The sequence below is a fragment of the Lontra canadensis genome, unplaced genomic scaffold (genome assembly GCF_010015895.1).
Source record: "Lontra canadensis isolate GAN:19392208 unplaced genomic scaffold, GSC_riverotter_1.0 scaffold19, whole genome shotgun sequence".
NCBI lineage: Eukaryota > Metazoa > Chordata > Mammalia > Carnivora > Mustelidae > Lontra > Lontra canadensis.
The window spans coordinates 23749497-23770687 of record NW_022631013.1 but is presented as its reverse complement, the minus strand read 5'-3'; the positions used below and the strand labels follow the sequence as shown (position 1 = coordinate 23770687).

Sequence of the window (21191 nt, the reverse complement as noted above, 5' to 3'; positions counted from 1 at the left end):
CTGGAAGATTCCTTTCCGTCCTGGGGTCTGCCCCCTGAGCTGCAGGGGTGGGGTCCGGGCTGGGGAGAGTGGATTTTCTCATTCCTGTCTTGGAGGCCTGGGGCCCCTTGTGTCCTCAGGCCCTCCATTCTGTGGGGTACTTGGCTAGAGCAACTAGTGTGCAGGGCCCCCCCAGGCTCTCTGCTGGGACAGCTCACGTGGCTGTTCCTCGTCTGCGTTGCCGTCTCCCTCCTGGTTCTGGCTGACTTGCCGCAGTTGCTCCTGCAGCCTTGTCACCCCCTCCCTCCCTCCTCCCCGCTCCCTCCCAGCTTATTTTCCCCCAGATTCTACATGTACTGAATGCTTGATTGGTCCTCTCCAGCACTGCAGGCTCGGGAGTGCTGCTCTGGACCCACCCTTTGCGAGAGCCTGCCGAAATGGATGTTTCCGAGCAGGTCCTCGTTCCTTTCAGTTGCCTTTTATTGCAGATCTGGGCTCTACCATCTCACGGGGGAAACATAATCTGGGCCTCCTTGGGTAGGAGAAGCAGGCGAGAGAGAGAGAGAGAGAGAGAGAGAGAGAGAGAGAGTCATAACTGAGATAATGGTGTTTTGACCAGTGGGGAGGGCACGAGGATGATTCTCGGGGATTCTGGATGTACGTGTGGGCACCAGGTGGGAGTTCAGCCCTCCTGAAAGGAGGGGGGTCCTCCACGTGGGGCTACCTATGCTTTATTACAATTGTGCAAACTGCCTCTGGACCTGGTTGCAGCAATCACCGAAAGCATTCACCATCTCCTGTTTTGTTTTGTTTTTTCCCCTTTTATGAACCTCGCAGCGGAGCTGGGGGAGTGCGAGCTTCCAGAACACACGCCAGAGCTTGTGTCTGAGTTTCGGTTCATTCCAAATCAGACAGAAGCGATGGAATTTGATATCTTCCAGAGATGGAAAGAGTGCAGGTACCATCTCGCATTCTCATGCGTTTCTTTCGTGATCTGTAAGCATGTGTCGGACTCAGATGTGGCAGCACAGTTGCTCTGGTTGAAGACTATAAAACTGTAGCTCCAGCTTTTCACTTCTCGCCCGTGGCTCTCAGTCCCATGTTTCCAAAGCCCCCTCCCCCACCACGACTCCTGTCTTTCCTGAGATACTGAGATACACAGGCAGGACAGAACCACACTCCCGCTGCTCTCTGAATTACAGAGCCTGGTCCTGATTGGCTTGTTCCAGCGGGGGACAGCGCTGCTCACCTGGCCTCCTAAAGGGAGCACGGAGGCTCTGCCTCCGTGTCTTCCTCCACACCTGGGTCTCTGTCCGTGGCCTGAATCTTCTAGAATAAACCCTTTAGACACCCTACAGGGACGCCTGTATTTGAGGCCACGTGTTGTACAGCGTTATATTTCAGGACATGCAACGCCACAGCTAGATCCAGCCTTGTCGTTTACGTCTTGCCTCTTCCCTCCTTCTCCCCAGCCGGGGTCTCCCTAGTGGACAGTTTCATGCCTTTCTGCCCTCCCAGCCCACCTTCCCAGACTCCGCCTCCTCTGAGTCAGTCTTGGACTCAGAAACGGAGCCTAGTTTCCTCCTGTCCTTCCGTCCTTCGAAGGGGCCTCATGACCTTTTTTTTTTTGAAACTGGAAGGTGACGCTAGCCCACTCTCGTACCAGGTTGGAAGGGCAGAGGAAGGTGTGGCTGTGGCATGGCGGTGTCACGCCCTGCACGCGCCCCTCCCCCCCCACTGTCCTCTCCACAGCCAGTGGTGCAGCTCTCTGGCCTTTTTACCTGGCGTGGACACAGCCGTGTCCATGCACAAAAATTGTCGCCTTCCGTGCTCACGTTATAAGCACTGCTGTCTGTCATCTTTCTAGTCAGAGAGCAGTCTGTCCATGGAGGCCTTTTCCTGTTCACCCGGATTGGTGTCCCTTGTTCTTCTAGTCACTGCCAAGCATCCCAATGTGGCTGTGCCCCTCAGAGTCCCATCGGGGGGTTACGAGCCGCAGTTTACATGTGTTTCCCTTGGTTTTTCTAAGGGGAAAGAGCCCTGCCCAGGCGGAGCTGTCCTATCTGAATAAAGCGAAGTGGCTGGAAATGTATGGGGTAGACATGCACGTTGTCAGGGTAAGAACTGTGTGGGTTAAGTCTTGGGGTCTCTCGGGGTGCGCTGCGACTGGGCCACGTGTGAACAGTGTGCCGGCACAGTAATGTGGCGAGGAAACTGTTGTGCATTCTGCTCTGTGACGACCTGTTGGAACCCTGTACCGATTGTCACTTCGTTTATTTGTAGGGGAGAGATGGCTGTGAATATTCTCTTGGACTGACCCCGACAGGCATATTAATCTTTGAAGGAGCTAACAAAATAGGCTTATTCTTTTGGTAATTTAGTTTTGTCTAATATTAAAAATGTCTTTTCCTATTTTGTGGTGGAATTCTCTGTTGATGGATGATCATTGAGGGATATTGGCAACACCCAGACGTGCTTTAAAAACACACCGTACTCTCGCCTACGCCGGTGTTTGGCAGTGGCCGTGAGAGTTCTGGGTAAATAAATCACTTGAATGAATGAATGATTTCTTGAGCAAATCAAAGCTTAAAAAACGTAGAAAGGAAACTGCTGTTTGTGTAGATCGCCTTCCTGCCGATTGTGCTTTTAAAATGTTTTCTCTCTGACCAGGCCTAAAATTACCAAAATGGATTTTAAAAAGAGCAAATTGACGCTGGTGGTGGTAGAGGACGATGACCAGGTAAGGCTTGTCCGTGGTCTTCCGCCCTCGCCACAGATCCTGCGCGACCGAGGTCACGGGCACGCACCGATCGCGGCACCGTGTGCTTCGCCTCGCAGGGCCGGGAGCAGGAGCACACGTTCGTGTTCAGGCTGGACAGCGCCCGGACCTGCAAGCACCTCTGGAAATGCGCCGTGGAGCATCACGCCTTCTTCCGCTTGCGCACGCCGGGGAATAGCAAATCCAACAGATCAGACTTCATCCGGCTGGGGTCTCGCTTCAGATTCAGGTGGGCACCGGTTTCCGCCATGTGGACACACGCTTCCGAAGGAGGGGCCCAGGGCGTGTCTCTTGAATGGAGCAAAGTGTGGGTGTGTGCCCGGAGGCTTGAGTCGGACATCCCTGCTTCTTTCTTGAGATCTGACCTTCCGTCCCTGAACTCTTCTAAAGATTTTATATATTTATTTGAAAGCGAGAGAATGAGACAGAGCGCATGGGGGTGGGGGGGCAGAGGGCAAAGCAGACTCCCGGCTGAGCAGGCAGCCCAGTGTAGGACTTGATCCATCCCAGGACCCCAGGATCATGACCTGAGCCACAGACAGTTGCTTAACCAACTGAGCCACCCAGGTGCCCCCCCTGAAGTTCTTTCAGCCTCCGTGTCCTCATGGATAAAATGGGGCAAATACCAGAATTGTTAATCGCTGACATGTAACTGGAAATGTGCAGTAGACACTAGCCACATGTGGCCATTAAGAGTAGTATTAAATGAATTTTTTTAAAAAGTTATTTGGGATTGAGAGCACGTGTGTGTGCTATTTGGGGAGGCACAGAGAGAGGAAACCCCCAAGAGCAGCTCGATCTCATGACCAACGAGATCATGGCCTGAGCCAAAATCAAGAGTTGGATGCTCAACCAACCAAGCCACTCCAGTGCCCCAAGACTAATATTAAATAAATATTTGAATTAAATTATTATTTAAATTAAATAAATTAAGAAATTTGGTGATGATTAGAATGAGAGCAGATGTCCACATGTGTGCAAGTGACCCAGGATGGGCTCAGTAAATATCTGAATCTGAAAAGACCCCAAAAACATGAAGAATTTCATTTTCCACATATTTTTACTTATGAATGTAGGACCGTGTCTTTCAAATAACATAAAAATTCCTTGTGGGCTTATTAAAAATGAGGATTTATGAACTTACCCGAGACCCTTGTAATCAGAATTGATGGGGTACGCACACATACGCGTTCATGAGCAAGGCCTGGGGATGTGCATTTTAAATGACCTCCCCAAGGTTGGTTTCCAAGGCTCGTTTACAGATCTGAGAACCACTGTTATACACTCTAAAACTTCACCTGGTTTCATAACCTCTACCCACACAAGGCATGTCCTTGAACTCTTGAATATGCCAAAAAATGCGCTCATCTCAGATTTATGTACTGTGCAAGGAAGTGGCTGTTGGGATGGCTGCCAAGGTGGGTTTTTCCATCCTGGGAGGAAATTCCCCCAGGATTTGGCCAGCAGGCTCCTTCTGCTCCTTGAAGAGAACTGAAGAAGGAAGGGAAGGTCGGAGACAGGGATGCCCCTTGGAGGCTCTTAGAGCAGGAGACAAGTGACCCCTTCTGTGTAAGAAATCCTCAGCCGAGCGTGACTGGGATACAGCCGCTCAGACAAAAACAGCGCACGTCTTGGAAACGGCAGCGAGGCCACACGGTGGTTGAAACCCAGAAAGCCTTGGTGAAAGAAATCCTGTTTCCCTTGGCAGAGTAAGGAGGGCCAAGGTTGACTTAAGTGGTCATTGATTACGGCGTTTTAGAAGAGGTAAATGTCTACATAATGTGTTATGAAAGGTTATTTTATTTGTGGATCATTGTTCTCTCTCAGTCAGATGTTCTGAGTACTTGGACCTGCTCGGTCTATGGAGTCAAGTGGCTGGTACCTAAATTGCAGGCTTTTGTCTTTCGGTGGAAATATCTGCCCCTATAATACAGCCTGCATTTGGCAGAGGTTTTATTTCCAAATGCAAGGCTAAATTTAGTATGTGTCTTCACCAAAGGAGTTCACGATAAGTTGAAATTTACATTGGAGCTCTTGAAAATAGAAGCATGCTTCCAAATATGCATAATGTACTGATATTGTGATATATGCAATGAAATATTTACCTTCCAGCGGGCGGACAGAGTATCAAGCCACGCATGGCGCCAGGTTACGAAGAACCAGCACCTTCGAGCGGAAGCCTAGTAAACGCTATCCATCCCGGAGACATTCAACGTTCAAAGGTGGGGTGTTGTTCATTCTGCCTGGAATTTTACCTTACAGTTTAGGGGGTTAAGCCCCAAGGAGCTTGGTAAAGCCGTTCTTAAAGGAACCGTCTGCCGTTCTGCTCTGTCATTCTGAAGCTTTTGACAAAATCCCAATGGGAAGGATTCTCCGGAGGCTACTTTTCCTGTCCACTGTCTTTAGTTTTCCCCATTAGATGTGTTCATTTTCTTGTCCCTCTTTTTCTTACTTCTTTTCTTGTACCTCTTTGCTTCTGCTGGACCCGGGACCTTAGGTATATCCTAGGTTACCACGTTTCTTGCCCGTGAAAGATGATCCTATGTCTTGGAGGGAAAACAGTACCTTCTCTCCTCCATCTTACAATTTCAAATGGGGACGTTAGTCTCATGCTAACCAGAATTCTGTCCACATATAAGGGCAGATCTGGAACTTTAAATCCCGGACTCAGGTCTCACGGTGCATCTGAACACACCCTGCCCTTGAATTTAGCCTGCCCCTCCCCCTCTTGACAGAACTCCCTGAGCCATGTCTGTCCATTACTACTGTGGCCTCACGCCTGTCTGAGGCCGGACGCCCAATACAGGATCAGTCAGTGAATGAGTAAGCAGCTCGTTTAAATCGGGCCTCCACATCCCACCTCCTAGCTCTCCTTCTGTGCTTAATTATTCCTCCCCTCAGGACACTTAGTTTAGCATTGAATTGTGGGCTCTTCCATGGCATGGCCTCTGTACTCCAACCCCCCAGGTCCTTTCCTACATATATATATATCACTTACTCCTAGTGGCCATTCCGTAGGTTTTTCTCATATAATTCAGGACTTAGTGAGCCTTTGTGGGACCCGCATCTATACTTGCCCCTGTTCTAGAATCTAACCTTGTGTTCCCCACTGTTTCCTGCCTTTTTGAACCAATGGTGCAATACCATGGTAGCCAGAAGCTCTCTAAAGTCATTCTTGGCTGCTTTAATAAAGACAGAGTGTCCAGAGCCCAGGAAATGTGACCTCACCTTCAAGAAAGACCAGAGGGTGAGAGCATGGGGGGCTGTCCCCAGAGAAGGGTGACAGTGGTTGAAGGTGACTGACTGCAGGAATTGGGAGTGACAAGTGATGCGTTGAAGAGAGGAGGAGGCGTGTGTTGCCTCCCTGTCAAGGCTTATGCCTGCTTCGGTCCATTGGGTCAGTGTTTTCCAAAAATACTCCAAAAAGAGGATGAACTTCCTTATGGTGTTATCCAAAGATAGAGCCATCTCAAGACCCTGATGAGCTCCCAGGCGCTGGAGGCATGTGCAGACACAAAGGGAAAGACCCCTGGCATAGCCACTGCAGAGGGAGGAAGTTGCCTTTGACTTGACCTTTGACCCCATGGGTGGCTTTGGGGCTCTTCCAGACCACAGCTTCTCTGATTCTCTACTTTCCTTCCCAGTCTCTACCCTCTTTTCCCTCTTGTTTTACTGGTGTTTTCTCCAGCCAGAGTTCTGGCATCTCTGTGAAGCTTTGCATGATTTTCCATGCTGCATCCTTTCAAAAGCAAGTGGAGTCCAGATAAAGGCGCTGACTCTGTCCATGGTCCCTTCCACAGATGCGCATGCCTGCTCCAGCCAGTCTGTCCTGAGCTTCCCAGTGCAGTCAGGCTCCTAGTCCAGCCTTCCTCATCCCCTTTTGCTGTCTTTGATTCTGTGCACCTCTGTCTCTGTGTCAAGACTGGGAGCTCCTTGACAGTGAGAATCGTCTCTGATCTCTGCATCTGAGAGCACCGGGCCCCGGGAACGTGCTCAGCATTCGCTGGGTGAATTGGAGGGCTTGGCCCAGGGGAGAGGAGACTTTTCCTCCAGAAAGGAGAAGTAGCTAAGGTGAAGATTTTGCCTCCTGGGATCAGGACCCCTCTGAAATCACAGAACTGTCCACCCTGGTCATTGCCCTTGAGTGGTAAAGAGTGATACAGCTCTCTGAGATGACACACCTTTTTTTTCCTTTAAAGCAACCAACCCGGTGATAGCAGCTCAGTTCTGGTAAGTTCCCCCAGACTCTGGGGTCCAGCTCTTCTCATTATTGTCTTTATTTGCAATGTTGACTTTTTCCTTAGTACAGTTAAACCACAGAGTGAGTCACCTGATGATCTTTCCCCCATTTTTCTCTGCCTGGCTATACCATCCTCCTGGTTTTCAATAAGTACACAACAGAATGTTCCAAGACAGTTTGTTTTTGTTTTTTTTTTTTAAACACAGCTGCTTTGTTTGCATAGCTCTGGGCTTTGCTTATGACAATGGTGGGCGATGAAGGTGAGAGGAAGGTGTGCAGCGCACTGTGCGGAGGCCACTGCAGGCAGGGATGGGGAAGAAAGGCCGCACCCTTAAGCAAAAGCTTCACAAGAGCACATGTGGGATCCGCTCAGTGACGCGCCAGCTTTACAGACGTACAACACAGAAGCCCTTTACTAAATGCCTTTATCAAATGTTGTGGAGACGGAAGAACACAAGGTGGAAACCCCAGCCCAGGTGTGAGCCGCTTTTCCTGTAAAGGGCCGGAGAGTAAACACTGTGGGCCTTGGAGGCCATGCTGTCTCTTTCACGATGGCTCAGCTCTGTCGCTGGCACACACAAGCCGCCGTAGACAGTGTGTAAATGAAAGAGTACAGCTGTGTTCCAATAAAACTTTCCTCATAAGTGCAGGTGGGCCAGGCTTGGCCCTTGGGGTGGGATTTGCCAGCCCCTTCCCCAGCACAGAAGCTCTTGATCCTTGCTGTACGTGGGATCTCCTGGTGAATCTTGAAAGCTCCCCCTCTGCCGGGCCACGCCCCAGGCTAATGGCATCCGTCACAGAGAGGGGGACCGAGGCATCTGGTTTTTTAAAGCTCCTAGGTGATTCTGGTGTGTGGCCCAGGTGAGAAGCCCCATCCCACCTTGCATGGACCTCTTGTTCGATCTCAGAAACAGCTGTTTGCACATGTGGGCTCTGACTGAGAGTCACAGGCTGTAATTGTTTGGGTCCTGGTGTCCAAGCTCCAGCCACTGGGAGCCCAGTTTCGTTAGCTCCTGGGTGTTGCCAGGCACAGGGCTCAGGCTGCTGGGGAGATCTTGGAGATGAGCACAGCTTGACTGTGGCAGGTGTTCCGGAGAGGGGGCTGGGCTTGGCATGGCCTGGTAGGGGAGGGAAGTGGGAACCCAGGCCCTGGTGGGTGATGAGGATGCAGGCGGTCTCCCGCCTCACCCCCCAGCCTTGCTTTCATCCAGCTCTGGGACCTTAGGCCTTCCTCCTGGGTCACCTTTTTTTTTTTTTCCCCCCACGGAAAACAAGGAGGTTGAGCTAGATCAGTGTCGGTCTACACTTTCTTAGCCTCCACTGTCCGCCCCCTGAAAGAATGCTGACCTGGGAGCCCAGCGTCAAGTGCAGATAAAAGTAGAGCTGCTCTGGGTGAAGCCAGGCAGGGAGGAGGAGGCCGGTGCCTGCCTGTTCATCTGCACCCCCCTCCCCACCAAGCAGCCCCAAGACATCTGGCAGGGCCCCAGGGTGCTAGAGAACACGACCAGCCCCGTATCACACAGCTGGGAACTCGGCCTTCTGTCTCTGATTTGAAGCTCTGCCCGCAGTTGGGGGACAAGCGGCTGACTCTTGTGTCTGCGTTCACGTCTCATCACCTAGAGAAGGGGCTCCAGGGTCCTGTTGAACCACTGGGCATCACACCCTGCCCCCCCAAGGGAAGGAGGAGGTTGCGGGGTCCCTTCATGGCTTCCTTGCAGGCCCACAAGCCTGCCCATCACTAGAATCCCCGTGGCAGGCAGCCTGCCCAGAGTCGCTACACCTTTCTGCACCTGTTGCTTTGGATTCTCAAGGGCTTCCAAGTTATGACATGTCTTTCCTTTGCTTCCTAAGGTAGTGATTGTTTTGTTTTTCCCTAATAAAATTATATTTTTCCTTTTAGCATCTAGTGGAAATTATATATATTGGGAACCAAAACAAACTAAAAAAAAATGTCCACTGCAAAAAAACACACACACACACAGTAAATATACCCTTTAGGAACAAATGAGCTAATGACCACTGTTTGCAGCTGTTCAGTTGCTCCTCAGAGCCTGTGGGATCCCAGGGTGAGTAGGATTGCTGTGGGAGCCAGGGATGAAATTGGGCTCCGGGCTGCAGAGGTGATACAGAAAAATAGCACCTTGCCGAACACTTACCCTTCCTGGTGAGACCAGGCTGGAGGTAAACCTGGCCGGCAGCCTGGCTCTGTGCACCCGCCCTCTCGTGAAACTGGAACACAGAGCCATTTAGACCCCAAGCTAGACTCGTAACAATGAACTGTTTCTCTCATTGTTGGAGAAGCAATAAACCTTGATTTCAGGTTTGGCACTGGCACTGTGGCCCAGCGATGGTGCCGTTCGTAGTTTTCCTGGCAGCAGCCAACCTCGCGGACAAAACACGTTGGCTGTGTTTTACGTGAAGCCAGCCTTCTCGGCCAGTATATGACCTATATAGAGAGATACAGATATATGTGTTTTTTTGTTTTGTTTTGTTTTCTAACCAAAATAGTTATATGTCAGAGTCCATCAAACTAGACTCATGCATCAGGAGCCCGGAACCTTTTCTCAGACCCTCAGGGAGCCCACTTGGCTTTGTGGAAAGCACATGGGCTTTGGGCTGGAGCAGCTGTCTCTTCCAGCCCTGGCCCTGCCACGGACTAGCTGGCTGGCCCTGAGCAGGTTTCCTCACCCCTCTGTTAGGCAACCTTCCCTTTATCTGTAAGAAGGGGTGGTACCGGTTGTTGACCTTATAGCCTTGTCGTGTGGGTTAAATAGTAACAGATGGGAAGGTCCCAGTGCAGAGCCTTTTATGGAATGAGCGTTCCAGAGCGGTGGCCCGATCACAGCCCCGTTGATAGTGGGACCCACCGCGATAGGTGCTTATGGGCAGCTGAGCTCTCCCTGCGGTTGGAGAACGCTCTGGATAGCCAACCAGCAATGCCAGTGCAGACCTGGGATGGGAGCTAAAATTCAGTGGTGTCACCGAAACATGACATCGCCAGCAGCATTCTGGAATATTGCCTTTGTGTTTCTGTGAGCTCAAAAGTGACAGAAAGAAATTGCTGTTTGGTTGCCTCATTTAAACAGCTATTGTAAACCGAAGAAGAAATGGTGTTCGGGAAAATTCCTAACAGTGGTGTATTTGTTGATGATGGTTAAATAAATCACAGATAATGCCGCTTTACAACCTGTTACATTACAGTTTTCCCTTCTTTTCTTTAGCTCTAAAACAAATCCCGAAGTCCATAATTACCAGGTAAGATACCGCTTTTGAAGATTTTCATTAGTACTTCTTAAAAGTTTCAAAATCTTCTGCATTCAAGCAGTCATTATGCTTATAGCCAAATTCTGAAGAAACAATAAGAAAACATTTTTTTTTTGGTTGGCGGGTGGGAGGGGGGTTGTTTTTGTTTCTCGAGAAAACAGTCAGAAGAGATCCTTCTTCCATGACCCCTGGTCCCTCTTGGTCATTTCAGCCGGCCCTCTTTTTTCTTAACATTTTCAGCTAGCGAACAGCAGGGGCATATGTTCAAGTTTCTGGGTGGTCAGATACAACCTCTTAGGGGCACTCAGGCGAGGCCGTGTTTTGTCAGTGTGTTCTCGGCCTCGAGAACATGAGTCCCTTGAGATGTGCGTCTGGGAAAGGATGTCTTAGTGACATGTTTGGGAGATGGTATGTCCTTCATTCCCCTTCTTGGATCTTACAGGGCCCATTTGGGTGTCAAAGGTATGGAGAAATCCTGCAAAAAAAGACATTTTTTTTTTTAAGCTATTGTTTTCCCCAAATCATTTGACTATTGAACAACCCCTCCCCCATTTAAAAAAAAATTGCCTCTTACTTCCCTGCCTACCTGTTTTTTGAACAGTGTGTCTGTTAACATCAGTGGAGCATTGGTTTCTAGAATCTTCTTTGTAGAGCAGTGTGGCAGGCCTGTTGAGCCTGCAGAAGGAGTACAGAGAGGTTTCCCTGGCTAGTGGTTCTGCTCTTCTACCGGGTAGCCAAGCAGGGCCCCCACACCCCTGCCTGCCCACCCACCCGTGCCTGGGGGTGGCTCTTGCTGGCTATACATGGCTTTCTAAACCTGGCTTCAACCTGCTTTTCTACATTTGCTTCCTCCCCTCTCCTCCCTCACTAGGTTCATGCTAGGGTCAGCATCTGCATCCCATGACCACCTCGTTTGGAGCCATTTTTCTTGTGCTGGGTGGTTTCTGTCCAAGGGCACTTACTCTCTGGTGACCAGTCTGGTTTTGAATGTCATGAGTGAGAAGCTACTCCATCAGGGGTTCACCTGGGAACATTATCTAGTTAGCATCTTTCTTGATCTTTTGTTACTATAGATATTAATTCCTTAAAAGGGGGTGGGATCCCAATGTATGTGATCTTGACAAGGTCTCCAAAGTACGTTTCAGAAGAATTTTGTGATATCATCTTCTGCGATGATCTTCTGTGAAATCATCTTCCCGACATGCAGAACTTGGACATGACTTCTGACTTTGGGGAATAACATGTAGAAAGTGCTTTGAACCTGGTAGGGGAACAGCCAGATTTCCCGATCTCGTTGCCTTCTTTAGGCCCTTGTCTTCTCAGTCACAGGTTGGCTTTTTGGTCCGGAGGGATTTTCAGGTGCGAGGGGCTGGCTGTGGGGGAAGGGAAGAGTTGTGGATGGGTGGTCTCGGCTTGAAGGCACCAAATAAAATGAAAACAAAGCAAAGCCTTGCCTGCCCAGAGTGAACTTGGAAACAGTTGTTCATTGAACTCCAGGCGCAAAAACTGTTACCTAGACGTTCTCACATCTGTGGCAACCCCTGGTCCTCTACCCCCTCGCCAGTCTCAGAGGTTCTGTGTTGCTCTATCAAGGTCTGGGAGTGAAATGACCAGGAAGAGAACGTCCTGAGAAGCGGGCTGGTCGGTCAGCGTCTGAGTGCTGAGGAAGGTTTTCAGGACGATGTGCTTGCAGCATCCCTCTTCCTGTGAGCTCAGCCAGCTGCCACGAAGGATGGATTGCTGCGGTTTTGATAAAGACACTGTTGGCGTTTCAGGAGGGACCGTTCTTCATTGTGGGACTGTCCCGAGACTTACAGGATGTTTAGCTTCCCTCTTTCTCCCAGTTAGCTGAAGGTAATCCTGTCGTCATCGTGACAAGCAGAGGTGCACATATATATTTCCAATTGTCCCCAGGGGGACAGAACTGCCCTGGCGGGAGCCATCTGGATTAACATTAAAAAATGCTCCTTGACAGCTTTAGAGTGTGAATAAATTACCAAAGGAGACAAAGGAAGGTTTGGGAATATCCTTCCAGGTCTTTATGGCTGAAGTACCCACCTGGCTCTGAGTCTGCTGTGACTTTGTTTGAAGACAAGCGCTAGAATGCGAGGTCCGTTTCTTTTCGAGATTTTCCCCTTCTGTTGAAGACCCAACTGGTGGAACCTCCTTTGGGGCCTGGCCGTGTGATCAAAACACTCAAAGCCTTCCAGCTTTGGGCAGGCCATCTGAACTCTCAAGTCTCTGTTTCCCGAGAGAGGGCTGCTCTCAGATACGGCTCCTGAGATCTTTTCTCCACGTCCTTTTTCCTCTAGCATGTCCTTTTGGGGGCTGCCCCCTTCACTTGTTGACCAGTGCCTTGGAAGGAGAAAGGCCACTAGAAGGCAGAATTAGGCAGGGAGGGAGGGCATCTTTGGTTTCTGAAACCAGAATGAACAGAATTACTGAGAACTTTCCACAGTACAAAACAGATTTGTGCTTATTAACCAAAACAGCAGGGGAAGGAGAAGAAGGGAGGAAATAATTAGAAGAATAATGGTGGCAAGACAACAGCAACTTAAAAGTCAGGAGGCTCTAACGTGCCCCACGGAAAGTCTAGCCTTGAGAAGTCCCCATGGCTTCTGGCCGTGCGTGGGGCCGCCGCCTTCTACAGGCTGGAGGTGGACAGACTGCCCTGCTGCCCAGCCAGGCCGCCTTGTCTTCACCTCTGTCCTTTTGTAAGTCACCAGTCTGGATCTATTTTCCCATCTTACAGTGGATGAATTCTTCCCTCCCTCCCTCCCTCCCTTCCTTCCATTTTATCAGGATAATAAGTGCTTTGGGTGGTTTGGAGTTTGCTGTGGTGACAGGGTGAGGGGTGAGATTTGATACTGGGTTTTGGATCATATTTTAAAAACCTATTCTTGGGCATCTGGGTGGCTCAGTGGGGTAAGCCTCTGCCTTCGGCTTGGGTCAGGATCCCGGGGTCCTGCATCAGGCTCTCTGCTCGGCGGGGAGCCTGCTGCCCGTTCTCTCTCTCTGCCTGCCTCTCTGCCTGCTTGTGATCTCTCTGTCGGGTAAATAGATAAAAGTCTTTTAAAAAAAATAAATAAAAAGTTATTCTTGCTGCTTACACAAGGCAGAAAGTGACCGGCCGTAGTCCTGTTGCCTTGGTGTCCCCGTCCAGTTCTCTTGCGTTTGCAGATGTCACTGTTACGCATGGTTGTTGTCATTCTCGGCAATGACAGAAATTGTCGCTGCACTTACCATTCTCCCCGCATCTTGGGTGTCTTCCATCTGTTCCCTTGAGGGACATGGATAGTGCCGGCACTCTAAGGAACCCTTTCCGGGCAGATGCCTTCCTCAGCCCCCCAACCTTTGTTTCAGGGGAAATGTGATCATCCTGGGAAGCCACCTCCTAGCCAGGGTTTCCTGAGCCTTTCCATTCACAGCCCTGGGCCCCTCAGCTGGATGCCAGTAAACGAGAAAGTAAATGAAGGCCATTGAAATCAAAAGGTCATCGAATAATCGAGTTTGGTATTTCATTTCTAGCCTCAGTACCATCCCACTATCCACCCCGGCCAGCCTCGGTGGCACCCTCACTCTCCAAATGTAAGGTAAGTGCTTGAGCTCACAGAGCTGTGCTTTCTCAAAAGTTCTCCCTTTGTCTCAAAAAACTCGCATTCTCCCTACTTATGAGTCGAAAGTCTGCGTCAGAAACAGCTGTTAAGAGCTGCCGTGTCAAGACAGATTAATAATTTGCCAAGCAAAGGGAGCCAGTAATGCGTGTGGATTTACCAAAGTTATGCTTTTTGAAATAAAAATGAATCAGGTTTTGTTTTTTTGGTGGTTTTTGGTTTTTTTTTTTTTTTTTTTTTTTTTTTAGGCATTCTAACCTCAGATATTTTTGGTTTGGTTTTGTGTTAGAAATGTTACTTAAAATTTCTAAGTAACATTTTCCTGTCCCAAGAATTCCACTACTAAAAATGTGAGTCAAGCTTGGGGATTTTTGTTGAGGGTTTTTTGAAGGGAGTATTTTTCAGGGGTGGGGTAGGTGGAAGGGTTGTTTGGGTGTTTTTGTTTTGGTTTTGTGACAGATCTTTTTTCTAAACCCAAGGGTCAGCAAACTTTGTTCTGAGCCAGATAACCAGTATTTTCAGCTTTGTTGTCTCTGTCACAACTACTCACCTCTGCCTTGCAGCTCGAAAGCAGCCAGAGACAACCCAGAAGTGAATGGGCATGGCTGCATTCCGATAAAACTTATTTACGAAAATGGGCGGCGAGTGGGATCTAGCCTGTGGGCTGTTTGCTCACCTCTGCCCTAACCTACATCACAATCCTTTCCAAGGAAACTGGCACCTGCCTTGCTGGGTTTTTCATTAGGCTGGAGAGTGTTTTGATGCCAGCTTTGTAAAGGCAAACGTTCCTTTTCAGATTTGAATTTTAGATCAGTCTTAATTGGTGTTTATGTGTGAAGCTCTTTCCGTTGGTGAATTCAGTTTGCATAAAGTTACTGCTTGGTGAGGTTGCTAGCCTCGCTGCTCGAGAAGGTATGGAGAGAATGGAGGGATGAAAATCATGTGGAGCGAGGCAAAGGAGAGCAATTAGTTCTTGATGGTTCTTGCCACTTTGGTTGGGAGACCTTGGAGGAGGACCACAGGGCAGTGTTATGGACAATACTCGATACTCGGGTAACTTTTTAAATCTAGTCAGCCCGGTGGAGTAATAACTCTAAACGTTTCTGTATTGCTAAAGGCAGTTTCTTTTCCAGACATAAGAAAACAGAAGAGATTTCTAGAAATGTTATTTTTATTAACCTTATTTTTAGAGAATTTTAGACTTTTTAGTGCCTATTTTACCACATTCGTTTCCTTCTGGGGCATGACCTTGCCCAGCAGTTGGCAGCGGGGATTCTGTGGGAGGCCATGACAGGGTCCTCTCCGGGTGGCATTGGCCTCCCCTGCGAGCTTGCTGATGCTCATTCTTTGCCCCACCCCAACCCTGCTGGATCAGTGTCAGGGGGTAGGGCCCAGCACACCGTGTCTTATTAGGCTCTCAGGAGTTAGAGAAGCCTGAGATACCTACCCCAGGAAAAGAGAGTTCCTGGGCCCAGCACTCTTGGCAAACGCTGCCTAAGGCATTCACAGCACCCCTTAGCAATGTGCTCACAGCCCTGAGAGGTGCCTGGTCAAGGACACCTTGTCACCTAACTTTCCCCAGACTGACTGGCTCATCAGGGTGCCTTTTGAGAAATGATGGTACGGCCGTGGAACGGGCTTCTCTTGACTGGGATGTTGATAGGTCACCTGCATTCTGAATTTTAAACATACCTTAGAAAATCCATTCATTTCCATTCGTAAGCCATCCCCATTAACACGGCTCATGGTTTCTCCTCCCCACCTCCCTCATGCTTGTGTTATTTCACTCACATTTCTGCATTTTCTTCCATCCCTCCTGCTAATCATTCACTCTGCCAACAAAACAGGCCATGCTTTCAGGATGACAGGCCGCCGCACTGGGAATCATCGGCCAGTGGAGGGGGCAGCCATTTCGATTATGTCCACGACCAGAACCAGAAGAACTTAGGAGGAATGCAAAGTATGGTGTATCGAGATAAACTCATGACTGCACTTTGAGAGACTGAAGCATCTCACCTCCCTTCACCATCATAGTGTCCTTACACCCCATGAAAAGTGTCTTGGCATTACATAGATGTGTTTGCACAAGTGTCTTTGTGGAAATGTTCTGAGAGATGTTCCCGGCGTCCATGTAAATATTTGCAAACAGCCACAATCACTAGTCCTAACAGTAGTCCCAACTGTTGACTGCATTCTCAATAAAATGAAGGTAGTTAAAGGCTCAGGAATCACTTTAATATTCTGATTTTAAAATTGGAGTAAAAGTCTGTGTTTATCATATTGCTATGTACTTCATATTTCTTTGTTATTTAACAAACGGGACCAAATAATACCAGAAGAATATGGGAAGATAGCTCTGTGGAGAACACCGCACAGTCCTGAGGTGACGAGGAGGCCGCTGGGGCCCAGCCCCGGCCACTGTGAGAGGGCAGACAAGCCCTTCTCTTCTGTTGGCCTCCTTTGCCCCCTCCGGAAAGAGTGGGTTGGACTAAATGATCGCCAAGCTCCTCTGCAATTCTGTGATCTATGCAAAGTTAGTATTTTCGGTCTGAGGGTCTGACATTCCAATGGAATTTCTCAGAGGAAAACTGCAGAATTCCCTTCTCTAACAGAGGCTTACCCCTTTCGCTGAATGAAGCGTATTACTGGTTAGGTGGGACGTGCATACGGGGAGGCTCTGAATTTCCTATTTAAAGCAGGTTAGCCACTTTGAATCTTAGCAGTTTTACGAATCACAAATTGCATAGCGTCCGTTTTGATAGAACTTTTGCTGCTCCAGTACGAGAATAATTTTTTAAATTATTGATTGGTGCTGCTAGCTTGTGTGATTTCAGAAGACGTAATTATGAATACACACTGTCAGAATTTATAGAACTTGAGGCTCGGTTTTTACCCTGGACTTCCCTCTTTTAAAAAGCAACATGCAATCCAAGATCTATTTATGCTCAAATTTGAGTATATAGGATTTTAATGGCATTGTGCCAAAACGTCCTGTCAAAGGATAGGGATGTCGCGCTGTCACTTTGTAGATCCAGCCGATCAATGTGTTTTCTTTGCGGGAAGAACTTGTACCGAAATATTTATTGCCCCCCTTTTTAAGCCACAAAGTCAAACATTTTTTTTTTCCTCTTAATAGACCTGAGATCTTTCCCACCAGTATTTTTGTGAAAGCGATTCTTAAACGCCATTTCCATATGTGTCATTGTAATTTGGCCCATTTTAAGCCTTTTTTAAAAGTGTATTGACATCTCTGAGATACCTTATTGCTAAAAACTGGGTCTATTCTTGGTTACCACAAAAAATGTGTACAGAGGGAGGGACTCAGCTACGCGCCCTGCACAGTACAGCCAGTCACCTACAGACTCTTCCAAAGATACCTGTTCACAGGTGTGTTCTGTCTTAGCAGATGTTTTGATCCTCAGTGTTTGTACTGCCTACAAATAAATGTGTTCCGAATCCTTTAATCTTACTGATACGTTTTTACAAATGTGTTTCCAAGGAATAAAGATTATTCTTGCTTTTTTGGACTCCATCTTCATTTTATGTTGCACGGAAGTATCCTTTGCGGATGATGTAGATGACGGGACAGGGAGCTTTTGGAAGCCTGAAGGTGAGCGTTCAGTTAGGTGACGTGGAGCGAGTTCATCTCAGAATGAAGCTGCTCTCGGAAGGGGTGGCTCTGGTAGGCACAGTGGTTGAAGCACTTCTTCATGGGGTGCATCTGTGGTGAAGGTGCTAGACGCCGGTCACAGGCACGGAGCCGTGTGAAGTGGTGGCAGAGTGGGTTTCCCCCATCACCGTCCTGTGGTGAGGGTGTGTGTTTGTCCTGGCTGCCGTTGCTGCTCCTGGTGGAAAGACACCCAAACATGTGTCTATGGCCCCCTGGAAATTGTGTATACACGGAGACCCTCTAATAAATGCCTTTCTGCTTAAAACAACTTGAGTGGATTCAGTTGTCTACAACCCAGAAGTTGAACCGGGGTGCTTACTGATGACCTCCTAGCTAAATGGCGTGTTCGCTTTTCATCCCTCAGCTTAGCGGGCCTTTCCCTACTGCATTTGGCAGTAGTGGTCAGTCACTCGTGGCTTCTTGAAACTCTATGCCCTTGGTTGCTGCGCGCTCTGGTTCTCTAGCTCTTTGACTTTTTCCTCGGTCTTTGTAACAGCCTCATTGTTCTGTTTTCCTGTTAAGTGTTGGTGTTCTCCAGGGGTCCTTCCTCTGCCCACTGCCTTTCTTGCCATCGCAGTAGATCCTGCGTCTCCAGCTGGCACCATTGTATGGCTGTGGACTCTGGAGTCGTTATTGCTAACCTAGATTACTCCTATCTGTGAGTTTTTTACACTGACATTTCAACCCATATACATGCCAAACTCATGTCAGAGTCAAATTCATCATCTTTTACTGGAGAAAGAAGAAGATACTAACTGATTCTCCTCTACCCGCAAGAAGAACGTATAGTCCTTCATCCATGGCTCTTTTCTTCCCCCTTTGCCACCCATATCCAGGCAGTCCCCAGGGCTGCTCAGCTCCTGACGTGTCCCACTCTGACCTTGCAGCAGCATCTTCTCTCTGCATCAGAGGTGCTCTTCCTGGTCTCCTTGACTCCAGGCTCCTGCCAAGCTGCTTGTCCTCACAGTCATTCCGATGATGGACATCTGCCAGAGTTCTCCAGCACCGTAGGGTGAGGCTCGAGGCCTTCTGTATGGAATTCCTTTGCTGTCTGCTTCCATTCTATTGCTCTAGCTCATTTTGCCCCATTTCTTACCCTCCTGTTTAAATTTCTATACCACCAAGCTTCGGGTCGTTCCTGGCATGCTCCATATCCTGCTGTTGCTCCCATCTGTGCTTTGCAAATACTGTGCCTTCTGCTGAGAACACTCTCACTCCCATCTCCCTTGCCCAACTCCTGCTTACCCCTTAGATGCCTCTGCTCAGACGCGTCTTCTCCCCAGGACTCCAACCATCCCCACCTCTGCAGAGTGGATTAGTTTCTGTGTTCTGCTCTATGCCTGCCCCTCAGCCCTGCTATATCAATGTTGCCTTCACTACTTTACATTAAAACTGCCTCTTTTGTTCATCATCCTGGAGACTGTACGTTCTTTAAGTGTGAGCTTTGTCCCATGTTTGCCTTTGTTCCCCAGTGCCTGATAGGTAGCAGGTGCTCAATGAATGTCTGTTCAGCAAATGAATTATTCCACATTCATTCTAACAGAAACGTCTAACCAGGGGCGCCTGGGTGTCTCAGTTGGTTAAGCGTCAGCCTTTGGCTTGGGTCATGCTCTCAGGGTCCTGGGATCGAGCCCCGCATCAGGCTCCCTGCACAGTGGGGAGTCTGCTTCTCCGTCTCCCTCTGCAGCTCCCCCTGCTTGTGCTCTCTCTCTGTGTCCAATGAATAAATAAAATCTTAAAAAAAAAAAAAAACAACAACTGTCTAGCTAGATAACAGGCAGCATGTCATCCCTGAGCTGGTCCGAAGGTATCTGAACAGCTGTACCTAGCCCAGGGCGTCGCGTTTGGGTAGCACGCTGACCATCAGCTGTGCTCTGGATTCAGCCTCATCGTCGGAATATGACCCAGTGTGTCTGCGGTGTTCTCTTCTGAAGCACTGGCATCATGACGCGTGTGGTTGCCACGGGCAGATGATGCTGGAGATGCACCGGAAACCCTGGGAGGTTGATAGGGATCCTCAGGAACACGCAGGGACTGTCAGCTAGGTGTGTGCGCCCAGCCCTATGCGGGTTGCTTCACTTGATCTTCCGGGCCACTCTGTGTGATGCGCAGTGTCCTCTTTGCTCACATTTGGAAGCTCGGGCTTTGGGTTGAGCGAGAAGCTTGCCCATTGTCACACGTGCAGGTCCAACTCCCAGCCCGTGTTCTCGACCCCTGGGCTTTGACACTTCTCACCAATGACCATCTCGCCATCTGGGACCCTGTTGATTTCTTTGTATCCATGAGACTAGTACTAGATTATGTTGAGCAGTTCACTACCCCGAGATCTGGTTACTAACTAGAAAGCCACTTACCACCACCAGCATCCATGTACCTACGCACCAGTGGTCTAGTGACTCTGTTACCCTTCCCAGGGGTCTTGTAACCCCTAACACCTTACCATCACTCCTATTGCAATCTAGAACCTGCATTTGCTCAATAACCCCTTTCCAAAGGAGCAGAGATTGAACATTATTTTCTTCTTAGTGAACCACTCTGCTGGAGGCAATCCACTGCGTCTGTCCCCAGAGCCCCTGAACTAGTCATTTCTTCTGGAGTTATTATCTGCCTGCACTGTCAAGCTCGAGACTCCATAATTAACGGAATTAACTTTTTGCATTTCGGGTATTTACCAGTCTTGGATCATCTCTTTTATTTTTCCGTGACTCACTCAGAATATTGAACAGTGAGCTGACAGTATGGTCAGATTGATGTAATTCATGTGGACTGAAATACTTGAAATCGTGCCAGGTGATTATCTTGGCCTTCAGAACCCACTTGCCTGTTTCGTTTCTTGGTCTACCATTTCCACTGAAAAGGGTTCTCCTTAGCAGAGATGAAGGAATAAGGACAGTATGGGAGTACTGCTTTTTTTTTTTTTCCTTGCCTGTTATGGCACCATCCTTCCAGGTCAGTGACTCTAGCCTCCTGGGTCCTGGTCTGAACACAACTAATAATAGATCCTTTTTGTTGCCCTTGACTTTCCAGCTTTTAACTAGTCCTTTAAGATCTGAGCTCATCAAAAAACTCCCTGAGCAGCCATATTGATCCTTTGGATCAATATTTCCCAAACTCAGCTCTAAGTCAATTCCCTGACTGTACTGAATCGTCCAAAAGGATCAGGTAAATACCTTAAATAGACTTAAGGATGATTTGCCTCTGCTATTTCCCTCCAGGAGGCAACCAGCAAATGCACAATGGGGCAAAGAGAGGGAAACACAAACTGCTCTTAAGAGTCCCTTTGCACATGAAAATTAGCACATTTTTAAGAGGCCCCAGGAGTATCTAAAAGGTGAAACTAATGTGAAATTGACATTCAGCTGAGCCTCTGCAAAAGAAATCTTAAATAATTTTGCAAATTGGCCAACTTCCCCAGAATTAGGGAGCCAAAGAATTGCTTGGACAGCTTACTAAAAATAGAAAGTGTTAGGCTCTATTTAAGTGGTTGATGGTGAAACCTAAGGAAACTTCATCTGAAGCCTCCAGGCGAGTCCATGATGGACAAGTGTAGGACCTTCCCTTGGAAAAGCACAGCTTCCTATCTGGTTTGCTTTCATCTTATGGTTCAATTTGAACTCATTTAGAAGCCAGTTCCTTTTTTTTTTT

The 21191-nt window shown here is 48.5% G+C and overlaps 1 protein-coding gene across 5 annotated transcripts in view; it reads left to right on the top strand.

Moving 5' to 3' along the window:
• EPB41L4B (erythrocyte membrane protein band 4.1 like 4B) overlaps positions 1-21191 on the top strand; it is a 122599-nt gene that overhangs the window by 54181 nt on the left and 47227 nt on the right. For 4 of the 5 annotated variants that reach the window (XM_032860811.1, XM_032860813.1, XM_032860812.1 and 1 more), the window contains exons 7-15: positions 817-937; positions 2009-2096; positions 2263-2351; positions 2650-2719; positions 2818-2987; positions 4871-4980; positions 6958-6988; positions 10220-10253; positions 13791-13855. In XM_032860811.1, coding sequence (XP_032716702.1) covers positions 817-937; positions 2009-2096; positions 2263-2351; positions 2650-2719; positions 2818-2987; positions 4871-4980; positions 6958-6988; positions 10220-10253; positions 13791-13855 — 778 coding nt within the window. Of the gene's footprint in view, positions 1-816; positions 938-2008; positions 2097-2262; positions 2352-2649; positions 2720-2817; positions 2988-4870; positions 4981-6957; positions 6989-10219; positions 10254-13790; positions 13856-15723; positions 15875-21191 lie in introns of those variants that run through there. The other variant, XM_032860815.1, reaches the window with a different exon arrangement.